This window comes from Phaethon lepturus, unplaced genomic scaffold (assembly GCF_000687285.1).
Source record: "Phaethon lepturus isolate BGI_N335 unplaced genomic scaffold, ASM68728v1 scaffold371, whole genome shotgun sequence".
NCBI classification, from domain to species: Eukaryota; Metazoa; Chordata; class Aves; order Phaethontiformes; family Phaethontidae; genus Phaethon; species Phaethon lepturus.
This window is the reverse complement of record NW_010518288.1, coordinates 124,359-150,922: the sequence shown is the minus strand read 5'-3', so window position 1 is coordinate 150,922 and position 26,564 is coordinate 124,359. Positions and strand designations below refer to the sequence as shown.

The following is a 26,564-nucleotide window of genomic DNA, read 5'->3' as shown; positions in this document are numbered from 1 at the left end:
CCATGCCACATCTTTTAATTCAAACATATGCTTAATTCAAATGATTGCTATAATTCCTCTGAAGTTAACAGTGTTATCAGAGAGATCATCCTTTCAGTACTTAAAGGGGGCTTGTAAGAAAGATGGGGACAGACTTTTTAGGAGGGCCTGTTGTGATAGGACAAGGGGTAGCAGTTTTAAACTAAAAAAGTGTAGGTTTAGACTAGATATAAGCAAGAAATTTTTCACAGTGAAGGTGCTGAAACGCTGGCACAGGTTGCCCAGAGAGGGGGTAGATGCCCCATCCCTGGAAACATTCCAGGTCAGGTTGGACGGGGCTCTGAGCAACCTGATCTGGTTGAAGATGTCCCTGCTCACTGCAGGGGGGTTGGAGTAGATGACCTTCAAAGGTCCCTTCCAACCTAAAGATTCTATGATTCTATGATTAATTGGCCAGGGAAATGACTATTTTTTATCCTCAAAGATGCCTTGCATGCATAGGAGGGTTCCTGCTTGACAAAGCACAACAGTGTGGATTTCTGTTACACTGAAGACATGACTGCTAAGCATTTAAGTGCAGTGTCAATCAGGGTGCTTCTCCTTGGAAATGCACTGCTGACATTTGTAACCACAAACACTAGTAAAATACAAAGCCTGTTTGTCCCTATTTGGTGCCTTTATTTTTTTCAACATTCCATATGTCACTATGATACCTACAACCTGCTAATAAGGGAACTCTTCCTTATTCTAAGATCCATAACTATACCATTAAAATTCATTAACTAATTTTGTGGTTTTACCTACTTTTTCTAAAAAGTATACCACAGTGGTCCTACCCATAGTAAGGGCAATTTTACCAGCGTAGTTTTTCCCTTACCCTCAGAATAATAAACCAGAATACTTTAGGCACATGGAAACAGATACATATACCAGAATAGGTAAAACCGATAGTTCTGGTGCAACAAAGACCTTTTTCTCCTAAATAACTATTGCTACATTTTATATGGAACTCAGAGCTGTATATAATTACTTTTTACACGTATTAAGCAGCTGGGGATGTTTTGCTTTACAATATACCTCAGGCAGTCACATTCATCTTATTTAAGAACCACATTTGTTCTTCTTACTCATAACACTAACATACTCCAATAATTAAATCAAATACCGGTAGTTTATAAACACTAAACTCTGTTAAAACATTGACAACAATTATAGACATTGTATCCTGTAGGTGTAAAAGGTGTTTTGTCAAAGCAAACACAGTGGGCTAAAATATTCAGAGTGCAGATCAAATACAGTTAAAATGAAATAATATAATGAAAATAACAGGTTTCTTTCAGAGCAATCATCAGAATCTGTTCCATTTTTTGATTTTCTGATCACCTTGTATGGTTAGTAGAAAACTGCAGTTTCAGTTTTTACTTACTAGTTTATATCACATGTGCTCCTTTGTTCTGAATTAATAGATAAAAAAAATCTTTCCTTTTAACTGTCAGCATACTGGAAGGGCAGAGAAAGGAGAGAAGGCAGGACACGCGGAGCCCTCATCAGAAGCACCGGCTTAAAAGAGGTCTTAGTAAGGATTGAACATGAACCGTCAAAGGGGTGTTTGCAACTTAGAAAAAGTTTGCTGTAAGGACTTTTTTGCTGTTTACTGAGTGCAGTCAGAATGCATGCTGTATAAAAAAATATTGGGAGACATGATCCTTGCCCCAAAGTATTCACATTCTGAACTAGAGAAACAAAACACGTCAGACACAAAATACATTTAATAAGCACATGACGGGTTTGTTTCCAAGCAGTGCAGATATTTTTCTGTCTTTCTAATCATCTCTTTCTGGATTAATATTGATAAAGCTAATTCAAGAAGCGTGTGCTGAGGGGGACTAAATGAAGATTGATGACTTGACACACCTGGGGAGGTGAGGCATTTTCAGTGTGAAAGGAAATATGGATAAAAGCTACACCTGGGATTAGAAGGCTTCATAAGTCTAAGGAGTAAGTTTGGGGGAGTATGTAATATTCTTTTTGAAAGAGTCTAGGCAAGTATTTTGTAAGTGCTGTTCTGCTTAACAGTGTAGTATGTCTGCATGACTATGAGTACTTAGTGCTCAGCAATATAGCATAGGGATTTTACTATATTGAAAACCTGCATTACTGATGCATTTTTTACATGATAAATCAACAGGCTTCTCAGTCAAATCTTAAATTGTTCAAAAAAACAGCTCTTTGTCTCTTTCATATAAATTAATTTATCTTTCAGTCATACAAACTTCTTTTCCTTTTTACCTAATAGAAGCCCCTATATACTTCTACATACCAAGCCTGTTAAAACGGTGCTTTAAAAGTCTTATTACCTTTGCAGGGGAATTTTACACTTCAAGCACTGTGCTAGCTGACAGCGTTGGCTGACTGACCTTTGCTGGATGATTTACTGCAAGGAGTCACCAGGCCAGTCATTTCTAATGGTAGGCTGGTGAGACTACTAAGGAAAAAGAGATAGTCAGGGTGAATGGGGGTGGGGTTTGCATGTACAATTTGGTTTGATCACCTAACTAGCCCTTATAATAAAGCAGCAGAAACTGATTTCTCTCTCCTGTGTAAGATCTCAGAAACTCTTCTAACAGTGTAAAAGAGAATAGACAGGCATTCTGGAAGAGACCAGCAACAAGAATTAAAATGCCCACTCGTCAAGTAAACCTTTTTTTTTTTTTCCCCCCTACCCCATTTTGCAAAAAGAGTAAAGTGTGACAGATGATTACAGGCATCGGAAAGAAGAATAAGAGCTGAAAGCTGATCAGGAAGCAGAGTTATTCCAGATTTTTAAAGTAGTAATAAAAGCTGGAGTCTTAATGGCTTGGTAGAAAGACCAAGAAAGTGAAGATGCTTGGAGAAAAACGTGCTGGAGAAGGTAGCTATTTTAACATCAGTATTGGGGTGGGGAAGAAATATTTCAGTTGAGAGAACATTGACTTTGATATTTGATTAGTGGTTGGAGAAAATTTGAGTAACTGAAGAGGAGACTTCTAATGATCATGAAACTACTGCCTGACACAGACCACAAGATGTGGAACAGCCTAGAGAAGTAGCATAGCCTTCAAACATCAAGAGGCAACCAACCACTTAGAAATGACTGTGACAGCTTAGGTGTAATGCTATTATTTTTGGCATAGCTTTTCACATTCTGTTTTCTGTGCTGATTATATGGATGATGATCGTATCACTTTTGCTTGTTTAGTTGTCACTTATGATTGGGCTATTTTGTAGCTATGTAATTTCATTTACTTTCTTTTAAACCTTTTGCATGAGGCATTTGAATGGAATTGAGGTGGAAGAACTCTATAGTAAAAAGCATCTTCTAGTAACTTGTTATTCATGTATTCTTACATCTCAAACAGCATCAGTAAACATTGCTTTTTGCAGCATTAAATTTTACTCTTACTTTCATAAAGTCAGGTGATGTGTATAATTTAGCTTCCTTTGGTAATTATTTTACTTTTGTTTTAGTATTTCTATACTACCAAAGTCAGACAGGTTTATTTGACCTGAGAAATATACACTATTTCTGTCTCCCCCCGATGATCTGGACTTCATGGCCAGCTTTTCTAAGTGGGAAGGAACATCACCACCACTACCAGCTGAAAATAATCTATTTTTCCCCTGGGATTTGGGACAAAATTTTCCAATTTCTCTGCCTAACTGTTTTAAAAGCTTAAAAAAAAACAAAAAACAAAAAACAAAACAAAACCAAAAAAAACCAACCACAAAACCACACCTGCTTTTGAACTCTATATGGCATTTCTTTCCCATTCTTCCTCATGTTGAATTTTCTATATATGTATTATTCATAGGAATTATCTTGGTTCAAAGAGAGTCTAAACATAACTTAGGTTTTAGAATTGGTAGTACTACTGATCATGTTGTATTACCAAAATATTTCTGAAGTGATTTATGCCATCGAAATTCTATCTATTTTATATGAAGTACAGGAAAGCTTTCATATCTCAGCTGCCATAGCAGCAGCTGACTGACCAAAAGACAGCTATAGAGCAAGAGCTGGCACCAGCCTTTAGTAGAAGATGAAGGGAGAAGTCTCACAAAATGAAGTGAGTCAGTGATGTTTCTTTCGGTTGAAATGCCCTCCTAGAATAACATGGATATCTTGAAGTCCAGTCACCATGAGTGTTAGGGTCACAGGCTTATGGCATGTATGAGGATATGTCATATCTGGAGGCAGGTAACAGTATATTCCAGTCTCCAAGAGCTTCTGCAGCAATTCCATTCTGCTATTTAGAAACAATTCTGTCTTATTTTTATAGCCTTTTATAAATACTGTGTGTTTTCTGAAAACAATTCCTTGCTGAACCTTAGCTTGTATCTATTGCTTTATTTTTATGTATGCTTTGGATCATTGCTTTCCTGTCCAACTTCATACTGGCAGAAAAAGCAAAAATAAAATGCCCTGGTTGGGCATGGTATAATGTTCAGAGAGAACTTGCATAAACATCTGTTATTAGCTTATATATATTTACAATATTTATATGGGCAAATGAACTTTCACATAGTTAGCAAATAGAACTTACTCTATGCAGACTGTTGAAAAGCCATCTTAATGTTAGATTTTGTATTGCATGTCAAGAAAAATATGTATAATCAAAAGGGTGTTTTTAATGAAATCATTCAGGTTTAAAGATAACTCAATTCTGATACAAATCTAGTGTAACATAGCATCATAAGTCTTCTGGGTTATGCTATTTGCCAAAGGTAGCCAGCCTAACTAACACAGGCAGTTGCCTTCAACATTAGGAGAAAAGCCTGAGAGAAATTTGTTCAGCATGAACTCTCAGAAACCACAGTGACATTATACTGAGAACATGATGAGGACTTCAGTTTTGACTCTATGGATTTATGGTGCAATTAACTTGACAGTACTCCTTTAAAAAATAATATAGAGAGTGTCTTAGTAAAGAGTAGACATAAGACACACACTTGAAGGGTTTAACCCCCTCCCCCCCCCAAAAAAACACCAAACAAACAAACAAAACACCAAAAAGAACCCAGTGCATACATCATAAAAATACTAGTTTGTTCTAGGAATCCTAAAAGACCAGACTTCTGAATTTTAAGATTACTTTCAATTATTCAAAGGTGGTTAGACAGACCTTAATTTAGTCCTCAGGCATGGAAATGCTTATGCCCGTGGGCATCATGAATCACCTGCGCTTGTACTGCAACAAACTGAGAGGCACTGATGAGGAGTTCTAGAGGTAACCCTGTGAGATAGTCTTTTGTTCCTTCTCACCACTCTCTGAGGTTAAATTCTAGCACAAAATACATAATTAATTACTGGTTGATAGTATTTAGACCAGACATATCTGTATCAGATGTTTTACAAGTGGAGAGAAAATATCACTTGAAGGTCCTTTTTACTGTTCTTGGGGTTTGCCTTTATAAAATTAGGTTCCTAGGCATATTTTGCCACATATGTACTTGAATGTAAGGTTTTTTCTACAAAACAAAATGAAGTACATTGCAATCAACAGCCTGGGACAATTTTACAATTTCTTTGCTAAATGCCGTAGTCTGGTGTCTTTTATTTATATGTGTGTATGTATGTATATATAAACTTAAGTGTACCTGTGCTTAGGTTGCACTCAGTGTTATTGCCAAGGCTTAATTGAAAGGGCAATGTGAAATTGATTAACAGAGGCTACAATATTCTGTGTTAGTCTTTTTTTACACTTTCTCCTGGTGTTTCTTTTACCATTGTTCTTGTTTTTCACTAGTAAACCAGTCTGCAGATGGTTTTCCTTTTATTATTTCATGGCAGAGAGAATAGGGGAGAGAAGCAACAGTCTAGGGGGGATTTATTGTTATGTGTAACGCTCCAATTTGCTGTTCCTCTCCCTGCTGACACTCCTATACAAGCAGCAGATTGCCTTACTGCTGTGCTTTTTGGATCTTGAAAGAAAGAAAATCTGACACCAGGGATGTTGGTTCCCTTTTCATACTGTTCAGCTGTAGGGAACATGAACATTTATTTCCCTCCTCCGTTTCCACAGATCGTAAGCAATTCAAAGATTTTTTCCCCTAGACCTTTCTTTTTCAATCAGTATTACCCTTTATGGCACTCAGTCCTACAGGGTATTTTCTGAACTTTGATTTCCTCTGCGGTATGCTGCCTCTGTTGTAGTTAGTACCCTCACTCTCATCAGATTTACTTGACGAGTGTTTCATCTCCTTTCTGCTTCTCCTCCTAGCTCATTTTGCTGTATTTGGACGAGTGTAAAAGCTTTCTTTATGAAGTAAGAGTATCTCTGAAACCCTTAGTATGGACTGTGATTTCTCAATTATTTATCTGGTGGTATACGGTGATATATTGCAAAAAAAAAAAAAACCACCTCCAAAAACTCACAGCAGGCCTTCCTCTTGCTCTTTCCCCCATTCTTCCCAGTGATGAGGCAAGCGAGTGCTACATTGCTGGGTACAGATGTAGTTGCTCATTTACCTTTGTTTGCTCTGAACTAGCCCAAGCAAAGACGCCTGAGGTTGTGTTAGGTCTTCCAGGTTGATGCCAACCAGATTTCTCACCTGGCTGAGAAAACCCCCCGGAGGGGGAATGGGGGGAGGGCAGAGACCCACACATTGCAGCTGTGTGTACCTGCTGTCGCTGTTGAAAGCAAAAAAGATGTAATCAAGAAGATACGATGATACCATTTCTGCAGCACTGTGGTCTAAGTAAGTAAATGTGATAGAAACAGATGGATTGTCTTTAACTGGATAAACTAGTTAGTAAAAAAAGTGAAGCATTGGTGCACATGAACTATTTGCCACATTTCTTTTTTCAAGAAAAAATAAACATTGCTAGTAGATACTTTTATGTGAAACTTGAAATTAAGGAATGTTTCCATAGGTAGCTTATTCATGACCACATTTGATAGACAGCATCATGAAATTTGTTGAAGACTTTATCTGGGTGACTAACTTGTACGCCAGATCTGGGGAGCATGTACATTTTCTGTTTTCTCTGCTAGAATGTTTCAACTGGTTAGAATATTTTCTTTAATGTTCCTTCCCTCCTTTAAAGACTTCACAGTTGTTTCAGCTTACTTTCAGTGCTTTATTTTTTCCCCCCTTTCTGTACTAATTGCACACTATTTCTTGCATATATTGGGGATTTTGAGTAGTGTAGGGATATGACAGTTAAGAATGTCTACTTTGAAACTTCTTTTATGCATTCTCTTTTCAGAAAATTTCCCTTAGTGCTTCAGGTAATAATTCACACAGATCTATTCAAAACTTGGCTTTCATTATTAGAAGCATTCAACTAATTGTTTATTTACAAATGGATTATGATTAATACACAACATCATCAACAGAAAACTCTTCGAGTACCAGGAAATATTTCATCACAAAAAATTCAACCAGATTTAAAAAAAATTCCAAATTAAAAACAAATAAAGAAGAGAAGATGCTGAAGTTCTGTCCCCTAGCTTATTTTGTAGGAAATTACTCTAGGGCATGGGAGGTTCCTGCTCCTTTCACTAATTCAGAAAACGTGTTTGAATCAGCATTATATACAGGATGCCTTTTGCTTCTACTGGCATAGCATATTTCCACATTCTTATTCAAGCTTTTTTTGTTTTGGAGAGAGGGGAAACTATGACCATAAAGCCAGTGGTAAAAGCTGTCCTGAGAACCTGAGGTTCTTGTGTCAGTTACTCCTTGAATTAATGCTTAATAACTTTCTACCTGTGGTCTTGTGCAGTCGTTATTCCATATAATGGATATATCATAAAATAATAGCAAGGCATAAAAATGACAAAATGTCAGTTAAAGCCCTGGGTAAACTTATGTTAAAAAAGTATTTAGGTAAAAAAAATATGCATCAGAATTCTAAAAATACCAAATTTTAACCTGATTTTTTTTATTTTTTAGTTGGATTTTTAAAGAAAACTCTTTTTTATCTTAATCATACTAAGAAAAATTAAAATGTTGACATTGTGATAATTTGGAAATTTTAAATACCAACCAGCTCTATATATCAATACAGGAATAATGTAAAGCAAAAGTGAACAATGAGTAGAATTAAAGCGGCTTGTACAAAGACTTCATCAAAGAATTATGAGGGAAGTTTATGTGCATAAATCAAAATATATGCATGCATAACTGGCAGTCACAGCATTTGTCTAGTGGTGAGAGATTGATTCTAAATACATTTTTATTTCTCTTTCCAGAAATCTCAGATATTACGTAAATTAGTGGGAAAAAAATCTTTCACATTTAATTTATACATGGTTGGGTTATTAATATCTTAAGGAAAAAAGTTGTATTAACAAAAATAAATTTCTCTGCCAGTGAACGTACTCCTAGATATCATAGCTTGTAATTTTAAAATCACCATGGTTTATATCACATAAAATACATGATCACATGCCATTTATTGCTTTTCAGATTTGGTATTTGGCTTATTATAACCTTGCAGCAGTTCCTGTACTACTATTTAGACAGTTGTAGGGCAAATTCAATGCAAGGTAAAATTTGTTCATCTGTGGCAACTGCTGAAATAATTATTGTATGAGATTAAAATTGTAAACCAGATTATAATTATCATGGATAAAAAAGTTATGTCAAATTTACACAATGGAATAATTTATGATGGTTACAATGTTTTATCCTGTTTGAGTACTATTTTGTTTACATATGTGATTGCTGCATATTAATGGGATTTTGATTCAAGTAGATTAACTGAACACTTTCCAAACAACAAACAGAGTGTAAATAAGTTTTTTAATTGCTGTCATTTTACCATGGTGTCCTGCAAGTAGTAGCTGATATAAAATGTCAAGATAATATAATTCACTAGTATAAAGAAAGCAATTTTGGAACCATTTGATGTAATAAATTTTTAGAGTGAAATAATTTTATTCAATGATCTGCAGAGGGGCAGGTGGTCTTGATCTGGGTTCATTTTATGGTTGATTGGGGAAAGAATGTTGTTAAAGCCATTAAGAAAAGCGTTCTTTGAATTTGTTAGATTTCTGTATAAATATATTTTGAAAATAATACAGAAGTGCTAATGAAAGAAAGTTTGGTTTCCTCTCAGATCTTGCTAGGAATATTTCATATATACATTGCTACACACCCTACCATCTGAAGGACAATAAGCGCCTTTTAGGACCCATATTCCTGTACAATGCTCTTTGAGGTCAATAACCTATTTAAAATGACAGTTACAGTGAAATACTTTGTTCCCATACTGCATAATATAAATTTAACTGATAAAATTGCACCTACTCAAGAAAATTAATGACAGGTTGGACTGCTTTGGTTTTATTTTTTCATGTTATAGGTCAAAATCAAAATATTTTTGCTGTTCTTTTTGCCTATTTTTTTGACATGTGGTAACTAAATTTGTATGAAACCATGGCTTGGCCTCTACTGGAAAAGGTCAGTATGACTATCTATTATAATGAGGCAATGCCAGCAAGTCCTGCTAGTGAATGCGCTTCTTTCCTGAAATCATTTATTTGCAATGTAAGTCATATTCCTGAGATCATATTCCAAATGCAATACGAGTTCTGGACTCATGATTTTTGTCTTTGGAACTATCTTCATACCAGGGCTTTCAGCAGCACACAAATTACTTCAGCAGAGCTTGTTTCTAATGTAGACCTAACCAATACGCTGCCCAGACTCTAAACACTTTCTGGTACAGTGAATTTGTGATTTATTAGTGTTGCTTCCTGTCTGCAGCATGGCCTGTTTTGCAAATGAAATAGACTTTGATTAAGGTTAAATGCTGTGTGAGTTTAGGTAAGAAAGACGTATGCCTGCAATTTGGTGCTTTTTAAGAGTAGTATTGTTGCAATTTGTACTTGAGTAGTCCTAATGTCAAACTAAAGTATTTTTGTACAGTATTCTGCTCTTAATGCAAACATTTACTTCTCTAAGTGATGTCACATTCTGGAATCCCTTGATATGAACAAATACCAATATTTTGCAATTTTTTTTTTTTACCTACATCTCTCTACCATGAATATTATTGTGGTTTTGTTGCTTTTGTAATTTTTAAAATAATCTTTGTTTTAGAAATTACTTAGATAGAGTCCACATTAAAAAATAAATGTCACTTCTCTGTTAACAGCGCCTATCAAATGGCTCCATAGACTCAAATGATGAAGCCAGTCAAGTTGTTGAACTTCAGGAACTACTGGAAAAGCAAAACTATGAAATGGCACAAATGAAGGAGCGTTTGGCTGCATTGTCTTCCCGGGTGGGAGAGGTGGAGCAGGAAGCAGAGACTGCCAGAAAGGAGCTCATTAAAACAGAAGAAATGAACAGTAAATATCAGAGAGACATTAGAGAGGTAAGGAGTTCACCACACTCATCTCATTTTTTTGGACTGTTGTTCCTGTGATACCTACTACAAACTTATAGAGGCCAATTAATGTGGGCAGCAAAAGTTGAGCACTGATAAAAGCCCTTGTACGTAAGAAACACAAAATTTACATTGAGAAATAGTACTAGAAATCTCTTTATAAAACCCTGTTCATAAAAGTGGGTGTGTATATGTGCAACTCTAATAGGAGGAAGGCAAACTCCTTTGTGGTTTAGGATCACTAGAGTGCATTCTGGCAAGTTTTCAGCTATTTCAAGTTTTTAAGATAAACTCTGTTTAATAGAAATGCTAGTCATGTAGATAGTTTAAAGCACATTTTTAAAACTCCTGGGCTGTTTTATAAAACTGTGTTATTTATATAATCAATTATAATATTTACTCTTGTGTGGTAACTTCATTACTTCATATGCTTTTCCCTTCTCTCAATAAATGGAAATATAATTCAGTTTTCCTTTTCTTTCCTCCTCTTAAATTTGTGGTGCTCCTTAGTACTCTCCAGAGTATCTTCTCTTATGTGGATGTTCTCAGTATATGTGGATGGTTGGCTTCTAGAATCTATTTTAGTATTTTGAAATTAGAGTAGTTACCTTTCTGTTACACTGCTTCCTACAATATAGTTGTCATATGGATTTATGTATGTGTATATATATATAGGCATTTGTATGTATATATTTAACCTGTTATTTCTAGTATTCTGGAAGAAATGTTCCTTCAGAACCTCTGATGCCTGACACAGCCTCAAAGTGTCTTCACATCTTTGTACTCTGCCTCTTTCTTTTGCTGTTTCTTGCTTAAATACCGCATTACACCAGCTACAGGCTTACTTGCTGTCAGCCCTTTGCTTCCTAAGTGAAGTGGCCACTAATGCATTTGCATGTAGAGTAATTACCAAATGTCAGCGCAAAATCTGCTGCGAAAGGTGTTTGTAAAGGTGGAAGTGCCTGTCTTCATTATTTCGGACTGTGACAAAAGAGTCTTCTCAATGCACAAAATTAAATTCCTGCAACAAGAAGAGTGGTTTAGTATTGTGTAACTTGGATAAAATATTGGATTTTTTTTTCCCTGTGTGTTTTTAATGAATTACATACGTAATTACTATTTTTATATATCACCTGGATATGGTCCATTTTAGGACTAGCTATTTGGATCCATTTATATCTTCATTGTGCCTTACTTGAAAAATAATCATTGCACTTCAACACTACTTTCATAACGTAATATAACACAAACAGCAAGATATGCTCATCAGTAAATATTTCATTGTGAAACGTGGCAATATGTAAGTCTTCTCAAGAGTCAGGCACAAGTTTAAAATAAATAAAATTTTCTGCTTTCAGTAAAATTATTGGAAGAGACATAAACACTGTAATAGACAGACTAATGAATAATCTGTCTAAATTAACAGCTATTGAGTTTCAGTGAGGCCAGCTTGTAATACATGAATATAAACAGCTCAAGATCTTAAAGAAATCCTTATCCGTAACATATATGGATAACATACCCATATATTATGGCTATATTATGTATCCAACATTGTGGTAATTTGTTTTCCTAAATTTTCAGGACAAGTCACAGGCTGAATGCTACATGTACTTCAGCAGAAAATTTTAGCAGGACCCAGGAATAAGAGTAGAAATGCTCATATATGGTTTTTTCCCCATATTCACTGCACTATGTTTCTACTATATGTAAATATATCAGTTTTTCTATTTTCTGATCAAGCCTGCTGTATTTTAAGATGCAAGCAAGTAAATGTGAGCTGTGGTTGCTATGTCTTTTTGCATTGAAAAATATAGAACTAGAAAACTATACAAAGGTGAGGGTTGTTTCTGTTTGTTCTACTCAACAGCTACCACTCTAAATATCACAGTTACAAAAAATCACAAAGGAAATAAGTTATCTTTAAAAAGGAAAAGTTACTGCTGTGCATACTGTACATCCCTGTCTGGTGTTAGCATGAAAATTAAAGTGGTATATATAAAATTATGTAACGTTTTAATTGCATGGTTCTTGATGGGTTTTTTGTCATGTTAGGCAATGGCACAAAAGGAAGATATGGAAGAAAGAATAACGACGCTGGAGAAGCGCTACCTCAGTGCACAGAGAGAATCCACCTCCATACATGACATGAACGATAAGTTGGAAAATGAACTGGCAAACAAGGAAGCCATCCTACGCCAGGTGCAGTATCTGCATTAGCTGCTCTCTTCATACACCGTGAAAACTAATGCAAAAAGGGAGCAGATCTACAGGAGAAGGTTTCCATTAGGTTAATCTGTTCATTTTTAATCAACAGATCAGTTAATCTAAAAAACCCCCTAAGTTGTTCAGAAGCTCTAAGCTACTTCCTATCAGCTACTCTGACTGTGAATACCAAACCAATGTGTACATTCAACATTGGAAAATAACTGTGTTTTCTGATAGTGTCTTGCATAAATGCACATAGTCATATACCCTAAGTACAGGATTATCTTTGCTTCTTATGTAATTTTCTGAATTTTATTAAAAAAAGAAAACAAAAAAATAGTATAACCAAAATAAACTCCCTCGTGCAGGAAAGATCAAAATTTGCATACAATATATTCTTATTGTTTCACATATTAGTAGTATGTAAATAAAATTTTACAAAGCTAAATTATCCCTGAATATGTTTTTTAAAAAAGAAGATTATAACATGATTGTGCAGCTTTCTGTCATGGTACTTTGTCTCCACAGTAATTCCAAAAGCTGGAGTGTAAAATGAACAGAAAACACCGATTTGTAATTTGAAGAATACAATGTGAACTGAAAGCTAACATGAGATGAATATAATTCAAACTGTAAAAGATAATATTGCTCCACAGTATCAGACTTCTTTATTTTTTTCATCTATCATGTCTTCAAACAATATAAAACGCTATATGGGAAATAAGTGTGTATGATCTGATAATCTCTGCTTCTATGACTGGATGCAGGTATATTTACACACACATGCACGCATCCCTCTGTGCATATTTATATACATGTAAGTGACTACCTCTTCAGGGAAGTTAAAGCATCAGAACTCAAACTCTCCAGCTTCCCTCAACTATTTTAAGAGGTATCTTCAATTGTTAGCCAAAAAAACCCCCAAAAAACACCCAATAATGGAAAAGTAAGGTACCTGCATCTGAGTTTTGATTGCTGCCAATGTAGGTCACGCTGTGCTGCGGAGGTCCACTTCCTCAAAGCAGTGATCAATAGCATTAGGCTTAGAATATATACAGGCATACTTAAAGTTGATTTGCAGCATTGTAATGTGAAAAGTCCACCTTTTCATGCTTTTGAAGGATTAAAACAGAATCTAAAATCTTTTTCATTATGTCTTCTATTACCTGGAATGAACAGGAAGGAAAGAATCACTTACCAAACCATTAAAAATTCTTTATCCTGTGGTGTATCTCAGCAGACCAGAAAATACTGCAGTTCTCAAAAGTCCTGTTCATATTTCATGTTTATCACAGATTAATCGATTTCACCTCTGTAAAGACTTAATTGTAGGTTCACAATGAACTATATCCCTGCAACCTTAAGCAAATAGCAACCAGGTTATGATGATGAATGAAATGTCAGTTTTAACATTTCCTAATATACGAAAGGCATTTGTTCAGAAAATTGCATGTGGCAATTTCTTCAGAAACTTTGCTGGGAATTCTATCCTTTTGGAATTGTACTCTTTCCCATTTTAGCTTATACATAAACTCTTCTGTGAGATGGACTCAATATTTCTATTTGGAAAATTCTTATTTTACTGGCACCAATGCTTTTACTTTGCTCGGGTAAACAACAAGGAGCTTTTTGTTCATCTTCAGTAGTTCTATTTTACAGCTCCTTTTCTTCACCTGCATATGAACCTTGAGCCTCAGATCATTCATCATTAGTAAGACTGGCAGCCTACACTGTTCCATGCTTGAGTTAATACCTCTCCAATAAGGTCTTCCAGGTTGTGGAGTATCTATGCCTATGTAGTGAGTTTTGATCACTTCCCCAATACCTCAGAAACTAAAGGAAAATTTTAATTCTGTTGGTTTTTTTTTTCAATACCTGTTTATCTATCTTTGGCCTTCAGTTGGAAGACAAAAACAGACAGCTGCAAGAGCGTCTAGAGCTGGCTGAGCAGAAGCTGCAGCAGACGATGAGGAAGGCTGAAACCTTACCTGAAGTGGAGGCTGAACTGGCTCAGAGAATTGCAGCTCTGACTAAGGTACTGCCCTGAGAAAATAGGTTCACTTCAGACACCCCATTGTTTAATGCTGGTTCGCAGCCCAATTCCTTACCTCAAGGACAAAACCAAAGTAGTATCAAGCTGATCTGAAAGAAGAAAACGTTTCCTGATAAGTATGTCCTGATAAGTTTAACCAGGAATGGTCTCAATGCCGTGTTTGTAATTCTTAGCATTTTGGTAACAGGAAAAGTAGTTATATGTAAGTTAGCCTAGAGTATATTTACAAGGAAGTCATATATTTCCAATACATGTGAGTATTACTTATCCTAGGAATACTCATTTTACTGTATAAGAGTTTCTAATTTAAGGGGAGGTGGGTGGAGGGAAATCCCACTCCTACACTTACTTAGTTCTTCTGGACGTTTTCATACACCATGAATATTAAACAACGATTATTTTCATTCCAATAAGGGCTATAAAATCAAATCTTAGTGGCAGCTGGGTTGATTTGTAAAACACAAATGAAGACAACTTGCAGTACAAAGTTTGCTTTGAATGATTCTTTGTATCATATATCTGCAAAGACAAGTGTGAGACCCTAAAAGGACTTCAAACTGTTTTTTCTGATAAATTTATTATATGGCAGCTTTCTTGCAGAAAAATAAGAAGATAAAAATACATTTTCAGTAGTGCAGTTTTCATGTTTAGCCTCTAACACTTTCAGGTATGCCTGTAGTTAATACTGTAGCTCAGGTATTATCAGCTTCATAAAGAGATATAATGATAATATGTTTATTCTTCATCTCTTAAAATCAGACAAATAAAGAAAAATGCATTTAAGAGATTGTATTACATATCACTCTGATGTATATGAGCTTTCCTTTCTCTATTGCCAAGGAGTGTTTCTAGCTATTTATGTGCCTAGCTATTTTTAAATTTGACGGATTTTTTTCAGTTATCATGTTTTTCCATTTATAGTGAAGCCTTAAGTGCTGAGCAGCTCATTAATAAAGTTGGATTTTTAAGTAATTTAGTTAAGTAGAAAGAAAGAAAGAAAAAGAGGCTTTGGGGGGATTTGGGTTGTGGGTTTTTACATTTTGTTAAGGCAAGATCATTATTCAGTAATCAAGATTTTGTGCTATCCACTTTAGGTTTATATGAATGGGTGGGAATCTGAAAGAGAGACTGAAAATGGTGGAAAAAAAGAAGAATCAGCAAAAAGAGAACTACAGGAAATACCAAATAAATATCATTGCATTTTAATAAAAGCTCAGGTGCACATAAGAGCAGTCCCTTGGCATTTTAACTTTTTTTTTCAGTTGTTTCTGTTTCAACGAATAATCACATATTCTAATGCCCTCAGTAGCTTAAAAATACTGTTTTCTATTTTAAGAGGATTTTTCCTGAATAATTTCTCCAGCAATTAGGCACCAGTAAGTATTTTGCAGTCTCAAGCATGTCTTTTCTTGCAACTGCATTTTTCCTTGAACATATATTAATGACACATATTGTAAGAAGAAATTGCATTTCAGCCATGCAGAGCACTCAGGGACTTCCATGAGATACTGTTGTTGTTGTGACCATAAAGCTGCAGTATACATCTCTGTTTGTCTTCTTACATTATTTCATGGGATGTGGTTAGAGAGCTGTGAACACAGCTGATGCTCCACCCCATTTCACTTTATCCAAGGTTTTGCTAAGCAGGAAACTCTAAGAAGTATATTAGACTGTAATGACTGTTCTGTTCATTCCTCTGTGATCACATGGAAAACTGAAGAAATTAATTTTATTTAAAATTGTGTCTTCTTGGAGTACATGGCATGAAGAAGAATGTCAGAATTTGTCCAATAGGCCAAATAAGCATGTGTTTTAGATATCTTGTATACAACATCTGTGCAAACTGTAGAGCTCATTAAAGTGCTGGTCTGGCAGCTCTGAAGTTTAAAGTGCAGTACTTTTCACGGATCGCGTAAATGTAGCTCGGAACCAAGGATGACACTGTAGTCAGTGCAGCTTATTTAAGTAGCTTTAAACTAGCTAGCTGGTGTACTGTTACCGCTCTAGCTCTTCAGTGAAAGCTGCAAGACCTACCTAAGGGGCTGAATTTGTTGGCTAATTGTTGAATTAGTTGGCTAATTAATTTTGCCTTTGTTGAGCAAGCATATTGTCAGTAGGGCTGAAATTAGCTGGCTTCAGACTACCTTAAGTCTGCCTGCCTGAGCTATGGTGGCTGCATGTCCATGTACACTAAGTAAAAGATGAGCCCGCGGAATCAGCTAGTCTTTCTGCACTGCAAAAAAGTCAAAAATTATTCTCCTTTCTTCTGTACTACCTCAATGAATGTGGCTTCTCTGAGATTAATGGGGTTACAGTCTTCTTACATTACAGTCATATGAAAGAGGTGAGTTAAGCCTAATGTTTTACATGTTTTTTAAAGGAAAGTAGTATGGGATAACTGGAAACCATGACTGCTTCACTGTGGGTAAAATGTAAGACCAATTATTTACATGTGGAGATAGAACAGAACAAACATGCTCTGGATTTGGATGTGATCTCCACCCCAAGTTTAAAATATGCATGTTACAATTCTGCATTCAATTTATTATACTCTTCCTCATAGCATTCATTTTATTATGCTCTTCCTCATAATAAATCTGTGTTGGGATTCTGCAAAAGGAGGATGTAGAATGAGATCTTCTATGGTGTCAGTTTTTAAAATGAGTTGGTTTTCTTCTTTATACGTATGGGCTAGTGAATGTTTTTTGCTACTTTTCTATGCCCAAGCTAGTTCATAAAGAGTGAACTTCCAAAAGTTTGGACTATACAGTGAACTCAGATAAGTACCCATAAATTTACCTGAATCATTTGAACTTTCTTTGGCTGTGTTTTCACTGTGTTCTGCCCATTGGGTGAGCAACTGGAGGGTTAGTCAGCCTATGGCGGACTAACCTGGAACAGCATCATCCGAGGTACCGTGCTGTCCTGCCTGGCTGTCACACTGGTATCTGTCTGGTCATGACAAGCAGCCCAGCTCTCAGCATGTATCCCAAGATTTAGACTGCCATGACTCATTGAGCCACCTTGTACTCACTCTCAGAGTGTTGGTCTGTTTGCCTGCCCTGGAGAAGAGGCAGTTGGTAGTAGAAAGAACTGCCCTCCAATATTAACTAAACCTTTCTTTATCCTGTAAGATATTTATTTTCCTCAGAAGGAACAGACATTGGAGTGTCCAGAATCTTCAGATGGTTAGCCTGCCAAACACTGTTTCCCCTTGCATGTATTCAGGGGAGGGGTCCAGTGGAGACAACCAGCATCCACCTGCTTCCATTCACTCGCTCCAGCTGGTAGTCACTCTCCCCCTCGGGTGCTTGTGCAGCAGAGGTACCATGTCAATTCTCTGATCACAAGGCAGCGGTCAGCATTCTACTCCATCGTTCCTGTATGCAGGTCACCAGAAATACCAACAGTGCTTTTTAGCTGCATTAGAGCAGCACTGAGATGGAGAAGAGAAACCATAATTGTAATAAACCACATTTAGCATAGTAACACCTCCAGCTTATTTTAAAGGTAATAAACGTGACTTGAAAGTTAGAGGCAAGTGGGACAAAATGCTTATTTTGTGACAATGTGGGGATCTGGTTTGCATTAAGTAGGGAAGATACTGCAAGAAAGTGAAAGGAGAAGGTCTGCAGTGGAAAGGATGCAAAGGGGGGAAAAGTTCTGCAAGACATGGATGTGGTTAAGACAGAAATCTCTCTGAGAACAAGGGAGAAAGAGAAGATGATGTGTTAGCTGAAGAAGGAAGAGAAACTCCACATTTACAACACATTACTGTCTTCTCAAACAACCCCTCTTCTTGTGCTTCCCTTTCCACTGAAGGTTTTGTCCTGGTAGGAGGAAGAAGCGAAAGAAGCAGGTTTGACAGAGCTAAGTAGAAGGAGTTGCTTACTAAAGCTGTGAGGTGTAGAAGGTAGTGGAGAAACAAAGGAGAGGAAAGAATGTGTCAATATCTAGTGACTGAAAGGTTGGGTTTCAGAAAAAGAGGTGACTTAAGCCAATATATTTTGTCACATTTGTAACAGGTTAGAAGTGAGCATGTGAACAAGTAGCTGATAACTTTGTGACCTGTTGCTATTCAGTCACCATGATCACCTATTTTCACCTTCGGATGCATAGCTCCATTTAATAACGCATTCTTTCTTCTTGAATAACTCACTCGTTCAAAGGATAGCCAAAGGAATGTCTGCCATAAGAAGCCAGTAGAAAATCTGGAGACGGCAGGTGTTCAAAAGTCAAGGTCCCAAAACTGTGGAAATTGGCTTGTATCTTAGAAAAGTCTAGATTTGTTCCTGCAGCTCAGTATGAGGAAGAAAAATTATAGCACCTGTACTGTACAGGTGCTTTCTGCATCTGAAATTGGATTTATTACTTTTTTTTCAACTAAGATGCAAAGACCTAAAAAATGTGCAGTGCTAACAGTAACAGAGTATGTGAAAACAACATTTTTTTTGTGGGCGCATGAGCAAGCAGCAGAGTTTTAACAGGGTTAGAGAGCAATAATGCAAACTGCTTCGATATTCCCTCAAAGCAAAATTTTCCTGTATATTACTGGCTTATACTGGCTATTTCTTTGCTGCTTCATAGCATATAGAGTGCAAAGTGAGCATCAAGACTCATTCTGGTATCTCATAGGGGTCAGACGTTGTTAGTTTTTGTCCATATCCAGTCTAAGATGCACAATTTCACAAATCTATTTTTAACTGAATGTGCTGGCTAAATGCTTTAAATTCTCATTGCTGAATACCACACCATGTGCCTTACTAATCCTCCTGTACAGGGTACTAGTGAACAGACATGCAAGTCATATATTAAAAAGAAGAATGTAGGGTAAGGTCTGCCAAGTAGTGACACAAGTTCCACTTTAGAAACTTTTTAACTCAATTAACTCTTAGCAAAGTTAAGATAAGATTAGATTCTTTTTTCATAAGAAATCTAACTTCTGTTTATGAACCTCAGAGTCCACAGTGGCCCCTTCTTTCACGTGTATCTGAAATTCTGCTATGGGAACATTACTACGTGTGCCTCAAACCACAAGGCAGAGATGGAGACATTTGATGTTTTTATGGTAGGCTCCCAAGTCTCTCAAAGAGCATATTCTTGTGGGAATATCTGGGGCTGACTAACACACATGGACAACAAAAAAGTGTAGCTACCACAGGCATGTCAATCCTAACAGAGTGGCCTGGAGAAGTCTGTGCAGGAGGCATTTGGAAATCCCTTAGGGAATAGCTGAATTGCTAGGTCTTTTTTTCTGGATGGGTTTCTGAGACCTAGGTTGGGGCCTTCCTCAGTGTAAAGGGCGATGAGAGGTGTTGAAACCCTCATTTTGGGAGTATGTTCCAACTAGGCACACCAGGAGATGGAAGGGCTGCGCTTTCCTACTGCAGCTCTGTCTACAGGTGGGTTTCTGCAAGTAAGAGAAAAAGGGAGTATGTACATGTGTTTCCATCTCCCTGGCCCTTACAGAGGATACCTTTTTGATTCATGTCCCTGCTGCACAGGCTGCTCATGTATTTGGCATGTAATAACCAGTGGTTAAAATCCCTAAACAGGATTAGAGCCCAGGGTAGGTACTAAGGCTGTGAACCTGTGCTTGTTCTCTGCCAGACAAGCAGTTGAGCCTAATTGTTTAATGTCTCAGTTACAAAATAATTTGGTTCTTTTAGAGTAATACAGAATAACACTTTAGGAACAAACAAATAAAATGCACATAGATAAAGGAAACATAAAAAATGCAAGTACATTTTATGTGTTTTTATAATAATGACATTTATTTTGATTCTAAGGTATATTGAATTTTAATTAATTTTAAAGTCTCTTTATCCTACCAAAGAAATGTAAAGGGAGGTGAATGTGGAGATCAGCTCTGTTTTCTTTTATGCTGTAAAATGAAGTACAGGTACTCTCACCCACATTCAGGAAGATTTTTTGACAAGAATGTACATACCAACATTTTAATATTCTTAGTGAAATAACTGAACACTAGCAAAAAGATTTATATATATCTTAAACATATACCTTACTGGATTATTAAAGCAGTAGGAAGTTATGAAATAACAGAACTAGATGGCTATAAGAATCTTAAGAGAACATCATGATCTTTCAAGAATGTTTTCTATATAAGAATTCAGATAACATACATCATTCTGACAATTTTATTCCTTCTCTTCCTCCTCTTCCAAGTAAGTTAAACCTAATACCACAAACATTTTATGCATTGAATAGACTATTTCCTCCTAAGGAATAAAGTATGGTATTGTTTGGCCTGAAAACCCATTTTTTAGTTTGAAAAATAAGGATAAAATATATAGCTGGCTAGACCAGCTTCTCAAGGATGGCTTATGACACATAGCACCACATGTAAGAAGACTTAAATAAGATCTCCTTTGAACCTAGATATATTAGTTTCATTATCTTCATATTTTGCATTAACCTGCAATTAAGTGTATAGAAACAGTGAAGATTAAGTAACTGGCTTTTAAAGTTTGCAGTCAGCTAATGAAGCTTCTAAGTAGTTTAATTTTGTGGGATGATACCCCCAATGGATTCTATATCTACCTCAATGAAAATTATTTCAAAAGAGGTAGAATTACTTAAGTTTTCTCCATTATCAGCTCAGAGGTTTGATGATTTCAAATCTCCTGACTCTTGGAGATGTATTAAAGGAAGGCCTTGAACCAATAGTGCAGCCAGGACTCAAAAAGGGGAAAAGTCTATCTTCTACACAGGAGGATAAATCTTGGTCACTTTGTGGAAGGGATAGCATGATCTGGTTGTCCGCAATCACAGGGACTTAACTTTTTCAGTTAATTTTCTATTTATCCAATTGGGAGTGGAAGCAGTGCGTTAGCACTTGTGTGCTGAAACAAACTAATAGGTAAAACTAAAAGATAAGATAAAGAAAATCATAAAGGAATTGTCACTGGTTCAAACTGTAATAAATAGGCAAAATAGCTTCAGATAATTAATAAGTCACAGTATGCCTGCTTCATGATCAGAAACAATAACTGCACTTATTTTATTAAATGAGTTTAGTTGCAAAGTATACTGATTTTCCCTTAAATTTTGCAGGAATTTGAATTTTGTGAATATACTTACTCTGAAAAGAATAGTAGTGATCTTCAAAGTTAAACATTATTCTTGTATTTAAACAAAGCAGGATTTTCTCATATGGATATCTCCATATCAAAACTTGCAGTTTATATTTATAAATCACTAGATCACAGGCTTATTTTCTGTCTGATCTTTTGGTCCTGATAATACTCCTGAGTTTAAGTTATGGGTAATTTTAAGTTATGGTGTACATCTGGAATTACTTTGGTATCTATTTGTAATTATTCTGATAAATCATTAGTAGACAACAGTATGAAAGAGTCTCACCAAAAAAATACAGTTGTAAAATTAGTATATCTTGTACATATTAAAGTTTGCTCATCTAAAGATGGAGTTCAGAATCTCTTTTTGAGAGAGGGTAAATCTGACAGAGTGAAATAGCATTTGACAAGCGCGAGCTCACAACTCAAAGTCATCAGTAGCACTGTCTATATGCCTTATGCACATTCCTGTTTCCATAGCAACAAATCCAATATAGCATTTCCCTTTCTTTAAGGGCTTTTTTTTTTTTTTCATTTTGAATGGTAACGTAGATTTGTTTGATATGACAATAACATGAATATTCATGTTTTGCAACAAATGACCTAATTAAGGTCAACTTCTGTCAGAAACAGTAATGAATCTTTGGATGGATTACCATTTCTATACTCAGTAATGACTTTTCATTCCTATTAATGAATTTTTATTTATAGGTTCTTCTTTTATCTGATGACCTTGATCTTCCAAAGAGATCCACCAGGGTGGATCCTTTCAAAGGGATGAAAACTCTATTGTTTATTTGGATGAAAGGGCTTATGTAGTGTATTCTAAAATGGAATACTAAAGCTTGAGCCTTGTCTCTTTTGACGTTCTTTCTGTTTTCTAGAAATTAGGGAATGTACCATAACATTGCATAGTTCTTTAACTGACCAATCCATTAATTTAGTATTTATGCATTGTTTTCATTCCTAGAAAATGATAGAAGAATTGTAAAGAACTTTCTGACATTGGCCTTGCAGAGCCCTGTTCTGGTGTTCAGTGTGCCATAATTAAAAAACAACAACATTAGATTAGACAGTATTGCTTTGAATTCACTCTGTAGTAATATGTCATCAGCCAGCCATCACTAACCTTGAACCTCCATGTGTAGGTTGATAGCTTTTTTAGCATTCCATTATTTTCAGTTTCTCCACGTCAACTGCATCATATTCACCAAGTATCAGTGTAGTTTATTCCACTAAAAAATCTGTCAGTTAAAAGTATTAAATTTTCAGTCACACTTTTCTTTTAAGCATTCTGTGCTGTGTTCTGTTCAGTGTCAGTGTCTTTAGTTCTGATTTTTCAATTTTGTCCCTCTCCTTTTCCTTGACTTGTTAGTCTGATCCAACCTCTTCTACCTCATCTGATGATTATCAATATGTTATGGAAGCTAAACTACAAGAAATGATCTCCATACGTAGGAAGGTAGTCCTACTGGACTTTACTTTCTATTGCTAAATAGAATCCATCTGATTTGTTTTCATTTTCTTTAACTTATTTTATTTTTTTTTTATTGATAATCAACCATCGTGCAGTTCAGTGCTTCAGGAGCTTACAATTTTACGATGGCAGGTTTGTGTTCAAACCATGCACAGTCTGCATGTTACATTTGGCTGATTTCATTGCTCATAAATAACTCCAATGTTTTGCTGATGCTTGGATGTAACAGGCCTTTGTAGCTGACACATTTCAAGCAATGCTGTTCAGCTGCCTGTTTAAAAAAAGTTTCTTTTCGGAAAACTAAGTTTGCAGTTAGTAGTAGCTTGCTTTATGTTTTGTTTAAATTTTACTGATATAAAAACTTACAAAGCCACTTAAATTACAGAAAGACTCTTTCTATTTTTTTAAAGGCAGAAGAAAGACATGGAAACATCGAGGAACGTATGAGACACTTAGAAGCTCAACTTGAAGAGAAGAATCAGGAACTGCAAAGAGTATGTGTATTGCAGACAACTTCTGTGCACTTTTCTTCTTTTGATTTGTCAATATAGCCCTACATTATGCACTCCAGCACACAAATCTATGTCCTGGTAAATGTTTTATTTATAGCAGTGATGGCAGTTTCTTCTAGCTTTACTTAACCATCATGATATACTAGTTGACATCTAGTTGCACCGTTCAAAGTATTGTGCTGATACAAAAATGAATGTGCATTAATCAGGAACTAATTACATTTCCTGTGGAATTTCTTTAAATGGCTAGAGTTACCATACTTTTTGTTTTATTTGTTAATGATACAAGTCTGTACTGGTTAATTTTGGACTCTATCAATCTGTATCTTCTATTCTACGTTAAAGGCAAGGCAAAGAGAAAAAATGAATGAGGAGCACAACAAAAGATTATCAGATACCGTAGACAGACTTTTGACAGAATCCAATGAGCGTCTGCAGCTACACTTAAAAGAGAGAATGGCAGCACTTGAAGAAAAGGTACAGTGCAAAGAGCAGTATAATGTTCAGCTTAATAAAGATTCTCCTGTATGAAACATGTTCTACTTTTATCAGGATGGAGGCATCATGCTGATTTTCTATTGCCAAACATTACCACAAATATGGTCTAACTTACACATTCAACTCTTAATTGAAGAGTGCACTCAAGCATCTTTCCAGAACTACTGCGAACTGGATATGCTGAATATTATGAGTCCCTTTTTCATCAGCGTGGAGTGTGATAAAGAGCTTGTGAAGGACCAGTGCACAACACGGTGTGAGTTAGTGAGAGAAAGTATATGAGAACAGAGGAACGTTTCAGATGTGCTGTCATTCCTGTATTTTAACCTGCTGATTTTACCTCACTTCCTCTGGGAAGAGTGAAATGTTGTCACCACAAGAGAAGGAGCATTTACCCTTGAAGAAGGAATGTTGTTTACAGATTTTCCATGATGTGAGACACGGTGGGCCTGCAAAACTCAAATCTCATGACCTTTATATTCATCCTCCTTAATCCCTCCCTCTTCTGCTTAGTCACCTTCAGTTTGATCTGAGGGGAGTATTTCAGTGTCTTTCAGAAGGACATTTCAGAACCTCTCAGAGGATGTACTTCTGGTTTATATCATTGAAACAAAATGTCGTACGAAGCAAGAAATAGGCCTGCTGAAAGAACAACCTGGGAGAAATAGTTGTGTAAGAGTGTTGCGGTTGCTCAGTTCAAGGAATATGCAAAGTTTTTGCTGTTCTTGAAAAAACATGGTCCTACATGTTTGGATTATTTCCAATGTTTAAAATGTAATATATATCAAACTGAAGCATTGAAGGATTTTTATTTTAAAGTCCAGTGGGTATGAACTTTGCTAACTTGTACAGAAAGGATACATGTATATGGTGATATCTGATATTTAACATATCTCTAATTTCTTTCTTGTTTGCTTTTTTCCCCATCTTTTTATTGCTAGAATGTTTTGATTCAAGAATCTGAAAGTTTCAGGAAAAATCTGGAAGAGTCTTTACATGACAAGGTACTATAAAATACTGTGATTTTATCTGTTTTTATCAAAAGTTACATATTTATTATTTGGAAATATGTATATGGTACATTAATTATCTAACTAGCATGTAAAATCTTCCTGGTATCAATGATAATTCCTTTAATCACCCAGGTGCCTTAACTAGCCTTTGAGGGTCTCTAACAGTTGTTCTGAGCTAAGTTAATGGTTAAGATCCTAGCCTCAGGAAATCAATATTAAAATTCATATTGATTTCACTGGCTATGGAATTTTTGTTCTATCAGTTTCAATTCTAAAAAAATCTTGTTTAATGGAGATCTATGCATAACTCGTTACACTTTCATAGTGAAGAATGTAATTGCTAGATTTGATGCAATTCTTCTTAACAGTGACATTATGCTCAATATATCTGAAAGTGTCCTTTCTTAGTTCATTGCAAGTAAACTTGTAATACTGCTTAGTGAATCGAATTAATTATAAATATTTCTTTCAATCCCAAATGTTAGGATTTTGATTTGAAGTTATGCTTGCTTTGACTGCAGTAGACAAATGTATGTGCATTCAGATTCACAGAAGTGTTTTTGAAATCTATCAAATCCATTTAAAAGCGATTTTATAGAATTTAAAAAACATAGTTCCATTCAATACTAATATAATTGTATCATACGATATCCAAAATCAAGAACTTTGAGGAAAATAACAAAAGAAATATCTGTTCAAATAAATTGTTACATTCATCTACTTTCAGTTAACTTTATAGAAAGGCAGCAAGATTAAAGTCACAAAAAAGAGCTTGTAGTGCACTTTAAATAAATAAAATTTCTGTGCTGTACTGTACTACCACAGTTATAAGGTGATTCAGCTGTTTTAAAATCAGGATCATACTTCACCATCAACTTAGATAACAAAAAGGACATTTCTAAAGCTGTGTCAATTGAAACAAAAGTTTCTACCATTTTGCTACCAGAGAATCTAAACCTGAATTATGGATACCAATTTTGTCTGTGTAAATAAGGTATTTTTCCACTGTTATCTCCAACATAACTTTATTGTTTTAATAGCATTAGAGTGGAAGTGAATCATAGAATCATAGAATCATAGAATCTTTAGGTTGGAAGGGACCTTTGAAGGTCATCTATTCCAACCCCCCTGAAATGAGCAGGGACATCTTCCACTAGATCAGGTTGCTCAGAGCCCCATCCAACCTGGTCTTGAATGTTTCCAGGGATGGGGCATCTACCACCTCTCTGGGCAACCTGTGCCAGTGTTTCACCACACTCATTGGGAAATATTTATACCTTAGATGTAGTCTGAATCTGCCCTCTTTTAGTTTAAAACCATTACCCCATGTCCTATCGCAACAGGCC

The 26,564-nt window shown here is 35.8% G+C and overlaps 1 protein-coding gene across 1 annotated transcript in view; it reads left to right on the top strand.

Annotated features, from left to right (window-relative positions):
* The first annotated feature begins 10,129 nt into the window (after positions 1–10,129).
* PPFIA2 (protein tyrosine phosphatase, receptor type, f polypeptide (PTPRF), interacting protein (liprin), alpha 2) overlaps positions 10,130–26,564 on the top strand; it is a 72,819-nt gene continuing 56,384 nt past the window's right edge. Inside the window, exons 1-6 of the mRNA XM_010296656.1 lie at positions 10,130–10,348; positions 12,416–12,562; positions 14,469–14,603; positions 23,606–23,689; positions 24,053–24,184; positions 25,147–25,209. Coding sequence (XP_010294958.1) covers positions 10,214–10,348; positions 12,416–12,562; positions 14,469–14,603; positions 23,606–23,689; positions 24,053–24,184; positions 25,147–25,209 — 696 coding nt within the window. The 5' untranslated portion in view covers positions 10,130–10,213. The remainder of the gene's footprint in view (positions 10,349–12,415; positions 12,563–14,468; positions 14,604–23,605; positions 23,690–24,052; positions 24,185–25,146; positions 25,210–26,564) is intronic.